This window comes from Buceros rhinoceros, unplaced genomic scaffold, assembly GCF_000710305.1.
Source record: "Buceros rhinoceros silvestris isolate BGI_N320 unplaced genomic scaffold, ASM71030v1 scaffold3741, whole genome shotgun sequence".
Lineage (NCBI taxonomy): Eukaryota > Metazoa > Chordata > Aves > Bucerotiformes > Bucerotidae > Buceros > Buceros rhinoceros.
In genome coordinates, this window is record NW_010394653.1 from 3,269 (window position 1) to 21,589 (window position 18,321).

The 18,321-nt window shown below is 41.1% G+C and overlaps 1 protein-coding gene across 1 annotated transcript; it reads left to right on the forward strand.

Annotated features, from left to right (window-relative positions):
- Positions 1-1,430: 1,430 nt before the first annotated feature.
- LOC104501466 (glycerol-3-phosphate acyltransferase 3-like) lies at positions 1,431-17,813 on the forward strand. Its single transcript, XM_010145280.1, has 12 exons — positions 1,431-1,586; positions 7,901-7,973; positions 9,675-9,945; positions 11,056-11,130; positions 11,815-11,904; positions 12,855-12,948; positions 13,232-13,347; positions 14,694-14,749; positions 15,089-15,174; positions 15,925-16,053; positions 17,157-17,236; positions 17,699-17,813. The coding sequence occupies exons 1-12, from the start codon at positions 1,431-1,433 to the stop codon at positions 17,811-17,813; spliced, it is 1,341 nt and encodes a 446-aa protein (XP_010143582.1).
- Positions 17,814-18,321: the final 508 nt, after the last annotated feature.

Genomic DNA, 18,321 nt, shown 5'->3' on the forward strand with positions numbered 1-18,321 from the left:
GGCCGGCAACGAGATTCCTCCCCCTGCCGTCTCCCCGCTGCCGAGCCATCGGGGACAGTCGCGCGCCGCACTCCAAAGCCAGCTGCGCCGCGAAAGTCGCTGCTCAAGCCGAGCAGGAGCTGCTGCGAGTGCCGCCGGAGCACCGACCGCCGTCGTTTCTTCGGTAAAGTTAGAGCCCCGCTGAAAGAGCCGAGCTGAGCCCAGACTGCCGTGCGCCCGAGAGCTGTTCGCTTTTGCTTTGCTTCATTCCGCGATAGAGACTGGTAGGATTGTGCCGATTCTACTTTATCTCGCACTGCCGAATAATTTGTAATTGTGCGGGTTTTCTGTGTTCTGCTCACGCGGCAGACCACATGGCCGCTGCCATCTCGGATCGCTGCCACAGATTGGATTTTGCTTTTGCTACCGACCGCAGGTTAACCCTCGCCTTCCCAAACCCCTCAATATCTCACCAGTTTTCTTGTGTATTTAATATATCCCTGTTTGTGGTGTTATTAAACCTTGTTTCAGTTTCCAAAAAGCATCTTAGAGGTCTTACGAGTTCTTTTCTCCCTACCCCTATCTCTGATGGGACAGGGGAGGGTATTATTGTCATCTGACCTTGGTTTTACCTCGACCAAACCGGTGACAGTAGGATACATAAATATCTATTGTGTTTAAATTCTGCAGTTGAGTAGATGCAAAGGCAAGTAACTTGTCACTTTACCATGGTGCATTTTGTAACCCTGTAATACAGTTCAGCTAATTTCTTGTAGAGTGGTGGAAGGAAGAGGTTTTATTTTATTGTCTGTTCCTGCCTGCTAAGATTTGTATCTCCATTTTGCAGATGGTATTAAAAAATAAAACAAAAAAGCCGGACTTGCACCTCAAGCTTCGGTTCCTTTTGGTCCTTTGGTCAAATACCAAACGAGGCATTCATGTCACCATGAAGTAGAAGGTCTGACTAAATAAGTCACTAATTTGAGCAAATGTCGGCTGGAGAAGTGCTTCATGTGTATAAAATGGGTTTTAGAAGAGAAGATTCTAGGCAGTCTGAAAACCACACCTACTGTGTTGTAATTTATTGGTGGGGTGCCTTGTGAAAACTAGTTGACACACCAACAAGTTTCACTATTGGCAGCATCTTATTACCTAACATATATTATTACTTTTGTTTGTTCTTTCTTCTCCCCTGTATTATATCTGGTAAGTGCTTATCATCTAAAAGGAAGTGGGTGGAGTTAAGGCGGGTCAGGGGTAGAAATTACAGTATCAGTCAGAGCAAATGGTATCAGGTTCCAGAGAGTAGCAGCCTTCTCCTAGAGATAGTTCTGGCTCTTGGAATGTGCGATTTTTATTTGCCTCTGTCTCTTGGAGCTTGCTGGATTCTCCACTACAGATGAGCAGATAGTCTCCAAAAGGCAGCGGGTCGGTGTTTTGAAGGAGCAAGCATGGAAGAAAGTAGAGACAACCATGGCCTTGCAGAGGGCAAGATTTTCTCTATCTGCATGATTTTGTTTGTGGTGTTAGTTTTGTTGCCTTCAATGTTTAGAGTCTCGCTAGGGATTTGTCAGTTTTATGTGAAAACTGTAATAAAACTGTTAGAGGTAAGTTGAGAATTGGGTTAAAAGGGTATATGTTTACTACAGGACACGTTTAATAAAAAAAATATGTTTTTGATATACATCAAATGTCATAAAAGGCAGCAGAAAGAATTCCATTAACTTGGATGTGGTGTTTGCAGCTTTAACTTACATGATAGTTCTTTTGAATTGTGTCTTTAATGATGCCAAGTTATGTGTTGGATTGTAATCGTTCGAAGTTTTATTGGGTTAAAGTAGAGATTCCATGATACGTTGCTTCTAGCTCAAGCTGGTTAGAATACTTCATGCTATACTAATGACAAGTCAAATTCAAATTAAAAGATGTATTAGTTTATGGGGGTTGGTAAGTAAAATATGTATTTTAGATGTACACAAATTTCAATGGTTTTATTTGGTTTGTTTTGATTACATGTATTGATGAGCACTGTTCTAGGTATGAATGCTGACTGTGTTTGCTTCTTCTAGTTACAAATCTGGGGGATCCAGCAATTACAAGTTCTGCTGTACAGGCTTGAGGAATCCATGCAACGTTCTAAAAGTGTAATTTTTCTAGAGATGAACAGGTTAAGATTATGATTCTGCTGATATCAGTAAAAGTTTTCTATGGCTTGTAATAAGTCAGAATTACATTTAAATCTTCAAGTCTGACTTTTCATATCCATCAGTGGCCAAAAGAAGGTGCTGTGAATTCGTCATATTGAACATGAAGCATTTCTGTTTTCCAGTTGATTAACTTTGTCATTGTGGCATAAACCTGCTTTTCATGTGGCAGACTTAGCAGTAGTATTGTTACTACTATTAAGCTTCTAGAACCATGTATTTTTGCAGTAGAACATATCTGTAGCAATGTGATACAGTTAAAATCATAACCATCTTACCTTGCCAACTCTGTCTTATTTCTGTCTTATAATTCTTCTGTCTCTCTTTTTTAAAATACTGATGAAGAGCTTGTCTTCAGCTGTATGAACATAATTTAGCGTAGTGCACAACTGCAAACTTTAGGGGTTGCTGATTTTTTCAGATACTGATGTCAATGGGAAATGACTGCCTGAAGTAGCTGTGTTTAATGTGGACTTTTATATGTGATACTATTTTTTTTTTAAATCAGACAGTGGTAAGATAATTAAAATTTTATTGGTACCCTGAGTAAGAGGCTCATGGCAGTTGGAATAGATTCCATTAGGCTCTCATATCAAACACAAACCTGAGGAGTTTTCTGGGCAGCTTTGCTGCTGCAGTTGGCAGACATTAAAATAATGGCTGTATTTTTTTCCCTCTGTGCATTTTCCATCTTTGAATGATATTTGATCCACTCAGTGGGTGCTTTATACAGGAAGGCACTTCTCTTTGGAAAATCATATTGAATGTTTTTCTTTCCACAGTTTTTGTAACAGCTTATGAGCATGATAATTTTGTGCTCACAATGTGGAGGATTTGTTTATCAAAAATAAGTAATTAAGTTAATTGTTATGTGATCAGATACAGCTTTTTAGTTCTAGTTCCCTGTTGCCACAGCTAATAACAGGAAGAGCGCAGCTCTCTGTACTGCAGTTCAGGCTGGCTTGTTTTGTTCTTCAGTTGAAAGTTGTTCCTTAACTGTCCTGTGAGCAAAAAAATGAGTTGCCTCCACTTTCATCTTATGATTAATTTCAGCTCTTTTCTCTGAAGTATTCTTCAAATGCTTCTCATCGTGCCAAAAGAGGAAGAAAGAGCTGTCTTTGTAGGAAATGGGAAGGAGAGAGGATGGAGGGGATTTTAGGTCCCCTTGCTTGTGCTGTGGTCCACTTGGCTCTTTGGAAGTAAGGATGGGGCTAGGAAATGCTGAGTTAAAGCTTGTGCATGCAATTGCTGGGACTCTTCTGGGAGCTCTGGGGCTCATTCACCAGAAAATGGCTGAAATTGCTGCTTGGGCTACAGTTAGCTTTAGAGCATGCTTATATGTGCCCTTTGTTTAAAAAAAAAAAAAATCAGAAACAAACCAACCAAAGCCAAAAAACCCCAACAATTTGATATTGATAGCCTGGTGAAGTGTGACATTATCTACCCGAGATCTGGCTAATGGGGTAATGCACGAAGACCGTCCTCGGTTCCTGTTGCCAGCCTGAATGGTGCATTAAGATGCCTTGCCAAATAGCTGTGCTGGAAATGCTAAAAGAGGATGCTTAGCCATGCAGTAACACATTATTGACTATATTGCAGGAATAGCAGCACTCTAGGAAGTACCAAACAACTGGTTGATGTTTCACCAGAAGTCTAACCATTGTGTTGCATTTGATTTAGTCTGTTATGTAGACCAGCAAAAATAATAGAAGACTTCTCACCTGAGAACACTCTGTATTTGCTTCTTACAGCTGCAAATTGGGAGGCAGAGGGCCACAACAATCCCCTGCAACGCTACAGGCTTGGGGAAGAATGGCTGGAGAGCTGTACAGCTTTGCCAGGACCTGGGAATGTTGGTTGACAGCTGGCTGAATATGAGCCAGCAGTGTGCCAGGTGGCCAGGAAGGCCAACAGCATCCTGGCTTGTATCAGCAATAGTGTGGCCAGAGGGAGTAGGGAAGTGATTGTGCCCCTGTCGTCTGCACAGGTGAAGCCGCACCTTGAATACTGTGTCCAGTTTTGGGCCCCTCACTCCAAGAGGAGTGGACATTGAGGTGCTGGAGTGTATTCATGAAGCTGGTGAAGGGCCTGGAGAGAAAGTCGTAGGAGGAGTGGCTGAGGGAGCTGGGGTTGTTTAGCCTGGAGAGGTGGAGGCTGAGGGGAGACCTTATCGCTCCCTACAACTGCCTGAAAGGAGGTTGTAAAGAGGTGTGAGTATTCTTAACAGTGATAGCTTGTTTGACGTAGCTTTTGAAGACACTTAAGCTAGAGGAAGAAGCTGACTGCTGTGCTTTCAAATACATGGTTATTCTGAGCTAGCCACTGCATCAAAACCCAAACAAATGATGCTTGTGCTTTTATCCCAAACAAATGTTTAGGACTCCATAGCCTATTTTGTCTGCCCTCACTAGAACAGCCAGGAGATTTGCAACTGGTTTTCACTGTCTGATTGGGGACAGTCACTGCTTGCACATCCTCTCACACAGGCAGATCATTTGCGCTGGATTCTACTTTAGGATGTAGAAGAGACGTACAGGAAGGACTGTTGCTGGAAGACGTCATAAGTATTTGATCTTAGATCGGGGCTTTAGCTTGCACGAAAAACCTACTGACCTCTTTGTAACTGTATGGGAAGACTTTACATGGAGTAATTGCCCTAACGCCTTTGTCATATGTAAGAACAAAGCCAAGAAAAGGGCTGAGAAAAGCCAGTGTAATGAGTGATTAGAAAAATCTTTTGGAAGAATATGGAAGAGGGAGTAAAACACAGGTATGTAGAAGAAGAGAGGCAAAAATGAATTATTGCACAGTATGGAAAAAATGGAGTACCAAACAACACACCGACCTGTACTGAAAAGGAAGAAGGGAGGAAAAAGCACAAGAAGTGTGATTTTAAAAAATTTACATTCTATATTGTCTAGCTTTCCATGTCATGTACTATGAAGAAAGCAATTAAGCTAATGAAGTATTAGGCACCCTTATTTTGTTCAGAATGTAATTATAGTCAGCCTCAAACAAATGGGCTGTTGGAGTAAAGCTGTCAAGTCTTCGTTATTCCAGCTGGGATCACCTGCTGGATGTTTGGACCTCTTGTGTCCTCATCACTTCGGAAAAGGGAGGGATGAAAGCACAGCACCTGAGTTCTCATTCAGTCAGCAAAGTTAGGAATGAAGTTGCTACATTTAACACTTAAATTCTTTGTTGGTTGCACCACCTGTGTTTTTGCAAGGTATATAAAACATTCATTATGTTTTGCAACAAAGACCAGCGTGACAGCTCTGTCTCAATACTGTGCAAAACAAAGCTGATCACAAAGCCTTATTTCATATTTTAAAAAGAAATTAAGCATGCAGATGCCACCAGATGCAGAACAATGTAGGAACTACGCTGGTGGGTCAGTCCAGAGTTTGACGCACACAGATAACCTGGCTTTGACAGGCATCAACTCAACTGCTTGATGAAAAGCCGAAGAGCTGGGCGATTGTATGGCCAGCAATAGCCTCCCCATTAGCTGTTGCTTCAGCCTCCCATGATGATTCATGAGTTAGCAGAGTTTTGTATCCCATGATGATGTTCATCCATGTTTTTATGTAACTGCTCCCATTTCAGTTGATCTCTGGCAGTATGTCCTGGACAATGAATTCCACAACTGTGTGTTGTGGAAATACCTTACCTTTTTCTTGCTCATACACCCTGCCCATCACTTCCATGGGATGCTCCCCGGTTCTTGTATTAGAAGAGAAAATAGATAATTGTTCCTTACGCACTTGCTCTGTGCCTGTTCAGACTTTGTAGACCTCGGTCATCCGCTGTCTCAGCCAGCTCTTTTCCAAGCTAACAAGCCCTGTGTAACCATTCGTCCATTGAAAGCTGTTCTCCATCTGCCTTGTCCTCTGCCTTTGTAGCCTTGGCGGACTATTTAATTATAGGCTGCCACTTCTGTCCCACTGTTTCTCTATGAGGCACTAGGTAATAGCCTGGCAGGACTTTATTACTAGTCAGCTTTATAAATTTTTGTTTGTTTTTGACTTGTCTTGCTCACTTGAGTTAGCATATTTCTGTGAGTCAGTTTGGTCAGTAATTATCACCCTTTTTCTACCTGGGGTTCAAAGGCCATCCTCCCGGAGTTATTCCAAATCCTTCAAGACAGTCTGACTCATTTCTGGCAGTGCTTGCCAACTGGCAGGTGCCTTTTACGTAGGAGGAGCACGATGGTCAAGGGTGGTAGAAAGGAAAGCAGAGACGAAGGGCTTTTTTTGCCAAGCTAGGTGATTTTAATCTTTTTCTTCCCTTATGCCACACAACTATCCTAAAGCTTACTAGCAAAGGGGTGAGGACCAGCCGTACTTTATAAAGAGGTTAAGTTTGCCACATGTCTGCCTTTACTCTCTTTTACAGTGCTCCTGTTCCATGTATTCTTTCATTTGTCAGTGTGAGGGCTGCTGTTTTCATGACATCCCCTGACCCCCCACTTCTGAATGACTCTCCATGTATTGCAAAAGATTGAGATGCATGATGTACCAGTTTACCTTTCTTAGGCAGTAACTGGAAAGTTTAGACAAGGTAAATTTTTTTAAAAAACGTCAACTACAGGTACCTTAAATGTCCTGATTATACCATGATAAAGCATTCCTTTTTTGTTGTTGACTTAAACTTCAATAGCTACAGAAGGAGTTGGGAGAGAGCACGCAGAACTTAAGGATGACAAAAAGCTAACTGATGTTGTTGGCATACGCAACGTGTTGTAATGTGGTGAAGACTATGTGAGATCAGGCTTTGTTGTGACTGAAATGGCTGTGTGTGTCAGTTAGAGGGAAATAAACTGTTTAACAAGAGTTTATCCTGAAGCAGAAGGATGTATCCTTATCTGTTGTAGGTGGGAAGCCTTAATAGCAGGTGAGGACATAAGTTGAGTGGGTCATTAATTCCTTATTAATGAGCAGAGCTTACATGCAAGCATCCTGTGTCCTTCGTTAGGGCAGCTATCTTGATGTAAAGCCAGAAATACCTAGTCTGCACGAGAGCTACTATTTATATGTCTGTACATGTATGATGAAAATATTAAAAAACATGAAAAATTCACAAATTAAGTATACTGGTATATTTTGGTAATGGAGGAGTTTTATGCTGCTCTGCACAAGGAGGAGATACTTAGATTAGCTGAAAAAGGTAAAGACAGAGAAAGGTGAAAACTCATTATCAAAATTACTACTTCTAACGTACTATGGATATGAAATTGTCCCTCCTATGGACATGAAGTGGTCTTTTTAGAAAAACTGCATGAATACCCTAAAGCCAAGGTAATCTCTTTTATCCTATTTTGTCCAGCATGTCTCTAACGTCAGTAGTCGTATTTTGCATCATTCTGTTGCCTGAAGCTAACTGGGGAAGAGTGTTGGACCCATGGACCTCGTAGAGCCTCTTAGGTAGCTCAGTGATTTGCACAAAAAGCCTCAGGAATAAAAAAAAACATCCAAACCTGCCTGTTTCCTGAAAGCAAGTTTGAGCTATTTTTCCTGACAATGGCGTAAGGTAATCTATGTAACAAATGAAACAGGAGGCATGCAGGATAGCCTTCAGACTGAATTTGAAAAATGAAAATCTAAGACCTGGCTTCAGTAAAAGAGGCTCAGGCAGTTCACCTAAGGTGATTACAGCATGCCTGGAAACGATGAAATGAAAACTATCAACATCTACTTTTCTTGTTTTGGGAACAGTGGGCCACGCTGCAGATTGAGGAGGGAGTAAAAAAGCAGAAGGCGCTGGCACTTGGAAATTTAATCTCCACTGGTAAGATCTCTGAATGAAGGTGATACAGCACAATTTGTCTTGTAAAAAGCCAATTTTTAATATCTTATCTCAAAAAGAGTAGGCAGAAACATAAATTGCATCTGATGTTAAGTAAGAAAACTGGAATGGCCAAAATGGATTTCGATGGGCAAATAACTACTGAAGTTACAAACCTACAAAAGAGACCTGAAGTATGTTATAAGCAAGGTAATCGGTGAATGACTGAATCTTGTGAAGAGAGGTGTTAGAATCTAGTATGAGTAGAGAAGGATGTTGCTGATAAACGTGGGAAGCTCTCCGTGTTTTCATGAGTGTTTTGTACTTCCTGACACCATCATCTCTCTTTACAAGACTAGGAGGAATGAGTGTTCTTTGCCTTTCATCTTGCCCTGCCTGGATTCTGTCTTGTTTATTGGGGCTCCTAGCACACAAAAAACCAGGGTCTTTCAAGTATCACAGGTCTCCCACAGATCACAATTACAATTTGCATTCTTCTCTAGGGATAAAATGTGAGAGAGTAATTTTTTTCTTTTTCCTCCTCCTAAATATTTCTTCTCCCTTCTTTGACGAAGGAGACTGGGTTAAGCTCTTATAATAATTCTTTTACTCGCAGTGCGATTTTTAGTCATTAGTCACGTAGACTGTTTGGTTTTCAGCTAATGAATTTCAGGTTTGATGATTTCCTGGACATTGAAGGTTCGACTGAAGTGCAGCTGGAGGAGAGTTTTGTGATTCTGGTCAGAGGGTGGCATGTTGATTAAGATAAATTAAATGTCTTTTGAATAAAGCATGTTTAATGTCACCCAATACCTGCCACCAACCACCACGCTCCCACCCCCCCCCCCCCCAAAAAAAAAAGGTAACAAATAGCAGTTGTTTAACAGCTTCCCTGGATTTTTTTTTTTTTTTTTTTGCATAATTGGATGATGACTTTGGCTGCTGTAAACCCCCCAAAAAAAAAAGGTAACAAAAAAGCTAAGTATGAATCAATACAATTTTAGTTGCTGTAACCAGGCAGATAGGCATCTGGCCTCAGAGTGACTTCAGAGTGATCACTGAGTCTTGCTGTGTGGCCATCCTGTGAGGTGTAATTTTATGGATATGGAGCATGAATGTATTGTCATTCTTCCTCCACAATGCCTCTGCGTTACACTCTGTATATCTCAGGGGAAAAATCTGGACACTTTGAAGTTTCTTGGTAGTGAAGTGACTCTTAAAGTAGAAAGGATGGGGGAAGAGTGAAAGCTGCCGGGGAAAAATACCAGATGAAGGTGGTTGTTACAGCTGGGAGAAAGTAGAACTCATCGATGGCAGCAAGAACAACAACTATATAAACACTGCCTGAATCTGAGTCAAGGAGGGGTCTGTGGTCTTGGCAGTGAGTGCACTGTCAATGTTTCTATGTGTGCGCACATACGTTTTGTAAATGATGATGAAGTGTGTGTTGTGCTCAAGGTTTTATTTGCTGCTTGCTCTGAATGCTTTTCTCCTTTATTCAACAATTGTTAGTAGTCTCGTATGGAATAGGACTAGAGAAGTAACTTGTGGAACTCAATACAGTATGTAAATGAGGCATAACAGAGCAGTTATGGTGCTTGGAGGAGGAGGAGAGCTATTTCTAAAAGCATGTGTATTTTACTAATTTTGGAATCCATATTGTCCGTTCTCCTGTGTGGAAGGAAGACTCGTTTCCTCATGCAGGGATCATCCAGAGAGAGGAAACCTCCATGGAAGAAGAGATTGCTGGCCAGCACCGAGGATGCTTCAACCTTGCTCATGTTATGTACTTCTCCAAAAAAGGATATGAGGCAATTGCAGAAGACGAAGTCACACGACGGTTCTCCTCTGAGGAGCTGGTGTCCTGGAATCTCCTCAGCAGAACAAATGCCAACTTCCACCATGTCAGCTGGCAACTGAGTGTGGTGTGGGTCATAGGGATCCTAATTCGGTATTGTCTCCTGATGCCTTTTCGGTGAGCCAGATGTAATTTACTGGGATGGGTTCTTCATATTACTTTTTACAAATGATGCAAAATGATATGCTATTGATCAGTGCAGAAAGGAGACTCTTCTATGACTTTGTTTTCTGAGTTGCCGTTGAAACTCAAATATCCCCAAAAGAAAGAAACCTGCTGAAGACGTACATTTCTCATGTTCCGTATGTTTTATTAGTAATTAATTTGTTTTTAAAACCAGGAAATCTTCATGGAAATGATATGGAGATATTTTTGTTGTATAAAGTAACAACTCTTTCAACTGAAAGGATCAGGCTCTACCTGTCTGAATAAGAGACAGGGAGACTGTATGTTGAACACCGGGATACGAAGCAGAGCCAGTGTTCTGGAGGCACAGGGCTAGGTGGAAAAAGGAGTCAACCGCCTGGAACATATTAAACTTTCAGACTTTTAAACTTTACTTTCAAGCAAAATCAGCCTTTTATCACATTGACCAAACAGTTACAAATATTCATGTGTTCTTGTAATGAGCAGAAGCTTTTAAGATTTCTTATACCTTTGATGGGATGACAGTCTATTCAAAACACAGCTGCAGTACGTAGAGGGATTTGATACCAGCCAGTCACATAGCAGAGCATGTATGTCTGTGTGTAAACTTTGACATGCAGCTTAAGATGATAACATTTATGTAGAAATGGCATCAATATTGGTTTTGCTCAGGCTTTAGTAATCAATGCGGTTTAATTTTTATGGTTATATAGTAACTTATTGCTTGGGGTGGAAATACATACTGACATTTCTGGGTAGGTTTTTAAAAATGGAACAATGGGTCCCTTTTGGCACTGAGAACTCTCCCCTGCATTAAAGAACACTAGACACGACTCGCCATGCGCTTTAAACGTCATGGCGTCTTTGCCATGCAATAGCTTCAGGTCCAGGAGTGGTGCAGGCAGTGCAGGATTAATTGAAAACATGCTCGTGTTATGCTGTTGACCTTAACTGATCTGTATTGTTAATTATATGCAGTTTAATACTGGAGGGAAGCATTGTGAAATGGATCAAAGGGTTAAATACTTGTGCTTCCAGTTTCACTTTCTAGCATTCAGTTAAGATTATTTTACTTTGTAGTGTCTGCTTGGCTGTTTTCAGCATCCTCCTGCTGGTCTTGGCCACTACAGTAGTAGGACAGTTTCCAAATGGCAGGTAAGTGTTTGCTGAGGGCTCTTTCAATTTCTTTTTTTAATTTCTTTAAGGATTTGAATTAGTATTTTGGAATATAAATCTGCTTGAGTCTGGAGGGTTAATGTGAACTATTGTGGGGTGATTTTTTTTTTCCTGTACTGTAAACTCATGGAGCGCTCTGAGAGAGAGTGTGGCAATGGCATTTGGAAGTGGACAGGCGGTGTGAGCCAGATAAATACTGATGGCAGTGTGTCTTAGAGTGAAAAAGTGTACGCTCTACTTGAGTCAGAATAGGGTATTAGAATCATCTGTCCTGAGCATTTCCTTATTAATACTCTCAGATATGTCCTGCCAGTGAAAAAATAAAAAACCCTCAAATGTGATTAACCAGCCAAATATTTTTAAATTTAGTTATTGTTAATGAATGAGTCAATAGGAGTCACTCCCAGAGAAAATCTTTAAAACAAAACCCTGACTATTATCTTCTCTGCTTTGAATCTGGTGGGTTTAGAGTAGGTAACAGTAGAAGAATGGACCAAGAATATCTTTCATACCTGAGAAGATCCGCCTGCGTGGCATTGTTAGTGCAATTGAATCTTCTTCGTATGGTCTTTGTAATAACAGCTATTGGGAATGATCTGGAGAGTTTACATTGCATTGTTCTATGAATGACTGGAAATGTATGTGTGGCTTCATTTCTTTTAGAGTTAAATACTGGCTGAGCAACCAGGTTCAGATGATATGTGCCACATTGGGTGTCCGGTGTCTGAGTGGTCTTGTTCATTTTCACAACAGGTGAGTTGTGCCACCCTGCTCTCATTGGTTTGGTACTGATTTTTTACAGTACTCAGTGTCTCAAGTTTCAGAGCAAGATTCTTACTCTGTTACTGCATGTGTACTGTGATGGTGCAGTTTGATCCAGGAAGCTGTTTAGATCCTCTAGACTGTCAAGATGTTTGCATGCCCTGCTGTGTTTTCTGTTGTCTGTTGGCAGGGTGTGTAACGGTGGAATAGTACTGTGTTCTTGATTAAATATGTTCTTAGACATTCTTCTCAATGTTTGTCACAAACATGTTATAATCACACACAAAAATATCACCATAAAATGTTCAAATATTTTATTATCTTATTTTTGGGGGTAAATAATTCTTCACTATCTCTCCTAAAGTTAGTTATGGATGGTACTTCAGTAAATTTTTGTAACATCTTGTTTGCTTAGTGGTGGTGATCTATGTAATGGGGGGTTCTGAAATATTTTTTTTTCTGTCTGTGCTTTAGAAAACAAGCAAAACCATGCTTTAGTGTCTCTGCTTTTACAGTTTTAGTGTCCAAGTAGTCTTTGATATATAGTTCTATGAATGGTAACGTATGCAGCTAAAATGCCTACTCCAATGAAGCTAGAAGGAAGCTGGTTTTGGTGAAATACCAAATTCACTGAAATGTGAAGGGACTCTTGAAAGTATGAGGAAAGATAACTTATCTGCTGTAAGTTTTAATGTATATAATAATAATGTATTAGTATATCTGAATTTTTAATGCATATCTTAACAATATTAGTATTTTAAAATGTTTTGCGTTCTTCTGGTTTCTATGGATCTGCAGGTGAGCTGTGTGCCTGAAGTGCTTTTGTCACTGAGAGTCTCAGTTGTGGATGAATGCTCACTGGATGGGTCACCGTCACTGGCTGGGGCCTGTAGTCTTGAGAAAAAAAACATTAAGTAATTACTTTTATGTTTCTACTGCAGGGAAAACAGACCGCGGGAAGGAGGCATCTGTGTAGCCAACCACACATCTCCATTAGATGTTCTAATCCTGTCCAGTGATGGATGCTATTCCTTGGTATGAACAGGAGAGCTGGTAAATGTTGATAATGTTGAGATGCCTGTAGGTGTAGCAGTGGGTAAGAGGATAAACTTGCTGGTAGAAAGAGTGGGGTTTGATAGCACTCAAACTCATGTTCGGACTGCAAGATAATAGGCACATGTAGGTGTGTGCCCACTTTTGACCAAGAGGATTGGTGTGATTTGTGAGTGAGCTTAGAAACTGATGCATCTGTGTTCAGAATTGTGTCATTTAAGTGTGTGTGTGTTTGCGTAGTAAACAGTTTCTTTTGGGTTTGCAGGTTGGCCAGATGCACGGAGGGCTTATGGGGCTTATTCAAAAATCTTGCATGCAAACCAGTCAGCATGTTTTGTTTGAACGCTCAGAAATGAAAGACCGTCATCTGGTGAGGACAAAGTAAGGTAGCGAGGTGTTTGCTTAATTGTCCCATCAGGTCTAGTAATTGTGAGGTCCAGGCATGAACTGAGACAGTTCTCACCCTGAATCTCTCTTGGTGGGCAGCTGTAGGTTGTTATAGTGTCAAGTCTGGAACTGCCCCATCAATGAAGAGGCAGCGTGCAGCAATCATCTCATGTACTTTTGATCATTTGCCCTGTAACCTCTGGGAATTTCCACACTGTTACAATCACAGAAGCCTGTTCATCTGCTCATTCAGTTTTGAGGCTGATGATTTGGGGTGTCAGGACAGAGATCTGAGTTCTGTCAGCACATCTGCTTCCCAGATCACGCCTCACCCTGGTACATGTTTCATCATCTCCAAGCGTTGAGGCTGGTTATATTTTCTTTGAGTATGGGATAAAGGGAGGCTGATCATAGGAGAAAAAAAAAAAAAAGAGGCCAAGGTACCACCTAGCTTCTGGGAAGCTGGAAGAGCATCCTGGAGAAGTCATAATATGTTTGCTTAATGCCTATACTGCTCTTCAGGCCTGCAGTATTGATTCCTGGCAGAGCCAGCATGTTGGACTTCAAGAACATGAACAGAACTTGACTTCTTACTTCACAGGTGTTTACAGACACCGTTCTTAGCCATCCTAAATTTTCATTAGATAGAGTGCAATGCAGCTAACATTAAGTAAATGTCTGTGGCAGTTTATCTGTGGAGAAGTGGAGAAGATCCCCCCGTTCTGGATAATTCTTCCCTTTTTTCAGATCTAATGTTTTGTTTTTGTTCTTTAATGCAGACTGGGAGGAACTACATGCTCTTGAGTCATAGGAAAGACAGGTGTCTCAGGAAAAAACAGATTTTTTTTTAGTCGATAATCTGCTTACTGGTAATACATTTGTCTTTAACTGATGCAGCAAATGTAGTAAAATAGCGCCCTGTCTCTTAACTAGATGCAGAGAATCATTAGATACATATAAAACATGTTATGAACCTAGAAATCATGGAAACTTGAAATATGCGATAGACTTCAGTTCACAGCTGGAACCTGTCAAAGATAAAAGGGAAGTGATTCCATTCTCTGGCTTCATGTTAACTTGGTTAAAATGGTGAAATAAAAGCATATATGGTTTTGTAGAAAACCTATTTTTGCAATTAGCAAGAGATAACCTCTAAGATAGAGGCCTGAAACTAGCACACATCCCCCCGGCTGAGGCTACTGACTGTCAAAGAGGAATTTGGGCAAGGCCTTCTCTGGTCCTAGGTAAGAGGTAACGGATGTTTAGATTCTTGGCCAAAGGCAAATATGAGTCTTCTACGAAAATGAAGTATACACTGAAATTTTATTTTCTCTCCACAGAATTGGAGAACACATTGCAGATAAGGCCAACTTACCCATTTTAATTTTTCCAGAAGGTAGGAAAAAACTTTTTGATCTCATTGCTAGTCTCACTTCTTGCCACTGAGTGCAGTTTATTATATTCAGCCTTTACAAGTGAGGTGTTTAGTTTTAGTCTGTGGAATTAAATAGCTCTTGTGAGGTATTAAAACCGTTTTATAACCATTTTATGACAGTCTGTTTGCTTTAATATATAGCCTAATGGAAGAGAGTATGCAGGCTCTGGGATTATGATTCAGGACTAATGCTTACTTTCTCCTTTAGCAACTTAAGTCTCCTTAGGACGGTTTAGGATTCATTTGCTGATACTTTTCTTAGAGTGGATTAAACTCTTCATCTGTTTTAATTCTGGCCAGGTACCTGCATAAATAACACATCAGTAATGATGTTTAAGAAGGGAAGCTTTGAGGTAGGAGGGACCATCCACCCGGTGGCAATCAAGGTAACATACCTGCAGTTTTCCAAACAGGGAAGGAATATTTGCAGAAACTTCTCATGTCAGAGAAGCTGTTCATGTGTAAGCCTCAAAAAGGTGCGTGAATAAGGTACTGAATAAGCCCTGAGAAAAGGGAATCTTTCCATGGTGGTCAGTGTCTTGCAGTTCAGTGCAGTACGGGAAAGGTTTCACCGAGTGTCTTTACAACTGAAAATCACAGTTTGCAGCTGCAATGCTGTGTTCAGTTCTGCCTGCTCTTTCTGTCCTAGGGCCTCTGGCTCTTGTGTGCTCGGGAGATAAAGGCACTTTTTTTGCACTTCCAAAACTTTCTAAGTAGCTTTGGCCAAGTCACCCCAGCTCTAGATATGTTAGTAATTTTTTCTAGAACTATAATGGTGCCTGCTCTTATGAAAATTGTTAAAACTGGCACGAGCATTTTCAAGGAAACCCTTGTAGTCTGCATATCTGTAGATGACGAGTCTTTACATTTTGAGAAGATCCATCTGGTTAGAGCTGAGATGTGTTTCAATGGATCTGTCAGTTTGGGGTCCTGCATTGCTTGTAAAGGTCAATTTGTAATAAATGTTGAAACGTGGAGCTTTACTCAGAATTTACTGCTACTTTTAGGAGGTGTGATTAGATTTACCCCTGATTTAACAAACTGAAGTGTGACAACGGTAAAAAAAGAGCAGCTTAACGTGATTTAAACTTAAGGTAGCAGATCACGCCCTTTTGGTTATTCTTCTTGTCTTCCAGTATGACCCCCGCTTTGGAGATGCGTTCTGGAACAGCACAAAGTATTCCATCCTGACCTATGCTTTTAATGTCATGACCAGCTGGGCTATTGTCTGTAATGTGTGGTATCTGCCACCAATGGTCAAAGAGGTACTTACACTTTAGTACGTTTTGAAAACGCTTGTAAAACGTTGTCTGGGAGGAAGCCTGCATTATTATGCACGGTGTGTTGGCGTTATGTTTGCGAATCTTTATTGGCCAGAAAGCAACACTGTAGTCTTAAAATTGAGCACAGATTTGTGTGGATTAGTTATCTTCAAGCAAAAACTACTCTTGTAGAGATTCAGATATTTTTGCACCATGCTCCCAGCCAGCTTCCAAACAGCTTCTGCACTTGGGTGCAGCTGCCTTGCTTTCCTCTGCTTCCAGAGACTAGAAGAGATGTTAAAATATGGGTTTATGCTGCAGGACTCCTGCCCCTCAGCCTAGCCCAAACCTCCCTTTTTTACTCCAGAAGTGATATATAGATTCAGGCCTTCACTCCATACTGGGTTGCTTCTACCTTCTCTGCCCCCCTCCACCTGCACAGTTTCCTCCCACCTCTGTTTCTCAGCCCTGCAGAAGATTCAGCTAACACTTTGCCCAGCAGCTTTACCCCACCACTTGGCGCAGCCTCTCAGCCCCCTGCCCCTGGATACACTGACAAAGCGATCAAGGCCTTTTCTGCAGCAGTGCCCCAGGTTGGTACTGCCTATCCCAGTCTTTGCTCAGCCCTCGTCTTGGCCGGAAAGCTGCTGTAATGCAAGTACGTTCAGTCCTCTGCAGTGTGGCCAGACTGACTGCTGTGACCTCACAGTATCACACCGATCCTGAATGCACCAGGCCCCAACCCTCCTCAAGGCACCCCAGCATCTCCCCCAGGGCAGTGCTGTTGGTGTTCTCCCGGCTTCAGACTGATACTTCAGTACTGGGAGCAGATGCATCCCCTGCTCCGGTCAGACCTGTGACCTCACGTCGTGTGGTGTTTGAAGTTGCCCCAGAAACCGCAGAGCCTCCTGCTTAGTTTTCAGCTGCGAATGGTGGCAAACCAGGTGGTGTTCCCCAGGAGCAGCTGGAACTTCCCTGCAGGTCACATTTGCCTCGTGGGCCTGGCATAAACCCAAACGCTTGCTGTCTGACAAAAACTCTCTCTTTCGGTGAGACATGGTGAAAATGTTTAAGTTGCAAAGCAAATAATTTGTAATTTTTTTCAGGAAGAAGAAGATGCCGTTCACTTTGCCAACAGAGTCAAGGCTGTCATTGCTGCTCAGGGAGGAATGTCTGTGCTTCCTTGGTAAAAAGCAACACCTCTGAGGCTGAGTTTAAAGCATATTTAGGTGTTCTATATTCTGAAATGTTAGCCTGGAATCTTTTAAAAGTTATTCCAGATTGGCTTTGTTTGGGCTGTAGTCCATCACCCTTACTGACTCTCAGTAAGAAAAGATTACTTTATTCCTCGAGCAGTTCCACAGAATAAATAGACTAAAAATAAAAAGAGAAATGGAGCTGCTGTCAGGATCTAGTCAGCAGGTCGTAGTTTGTAAAAACAAATTATTTGCCTGCTAAATGCTGGCTTAAAGGAAAGCATTGCTTGTGTTGCGTGGTAAATATTGACAGCACAGATCATTTAGTGTCTTATTGCAAAAGCCAACAATCAGGGTGAAAACTGCTTTGACTACATAGTCTAAATACTGTAATATTTTTCTGCCTTGACCTTGAAGAGAGCTCAAGGCTGTTTCTTTTCTGTATCTTTCAGGGATGGGGGCCTGAAAAGGAAAAAGGTCAAAGAGTCTTTCAAGGAGGAACAACAGAAAAAATATTGCCAGATAATAATAGAAAATGGATCTGTGGGAAATAGAAATGTTTGTTAAATGGTATTTACTTTATCTCATTTTTCAGTGACCTATCTCCACCAGAAAATGGGCTATTTTTTATATTTAAACCAACATATTTTCATTCTGTTCCTGCATATGACACAGCAGAGAAACCATAAAGAGACAGTGTTTTGTATTAAATAAGGATATTTAATAATATTATATATTTATTATAAATAGGAAGATTTACAACATACTAGTAAAATACTCTCCAAAGTTGAGTGAGAAGAATCTGCAATAAAATTACTTTGGTACATTAAAACACCAATCTTTGAGTTATCCCGAAGATTTAAATGGTAACTTCTTAACTCATAATAAAACACCTCTGTACGCCTGGCCTCTGTCAGAGACTGGGACTAGCAGTTTTCCCGTGAGCCACAGTCACTGTGTGGCTGATGTTAGAAGACATTAAGCAGCTCACCAAAACATGTTTTCCCAATTGCAAACTGGAGAGGAATTGTTGGATGTCAGAGGGAAAGGGGCAGTTGCTGACTTTTCCCTCCAT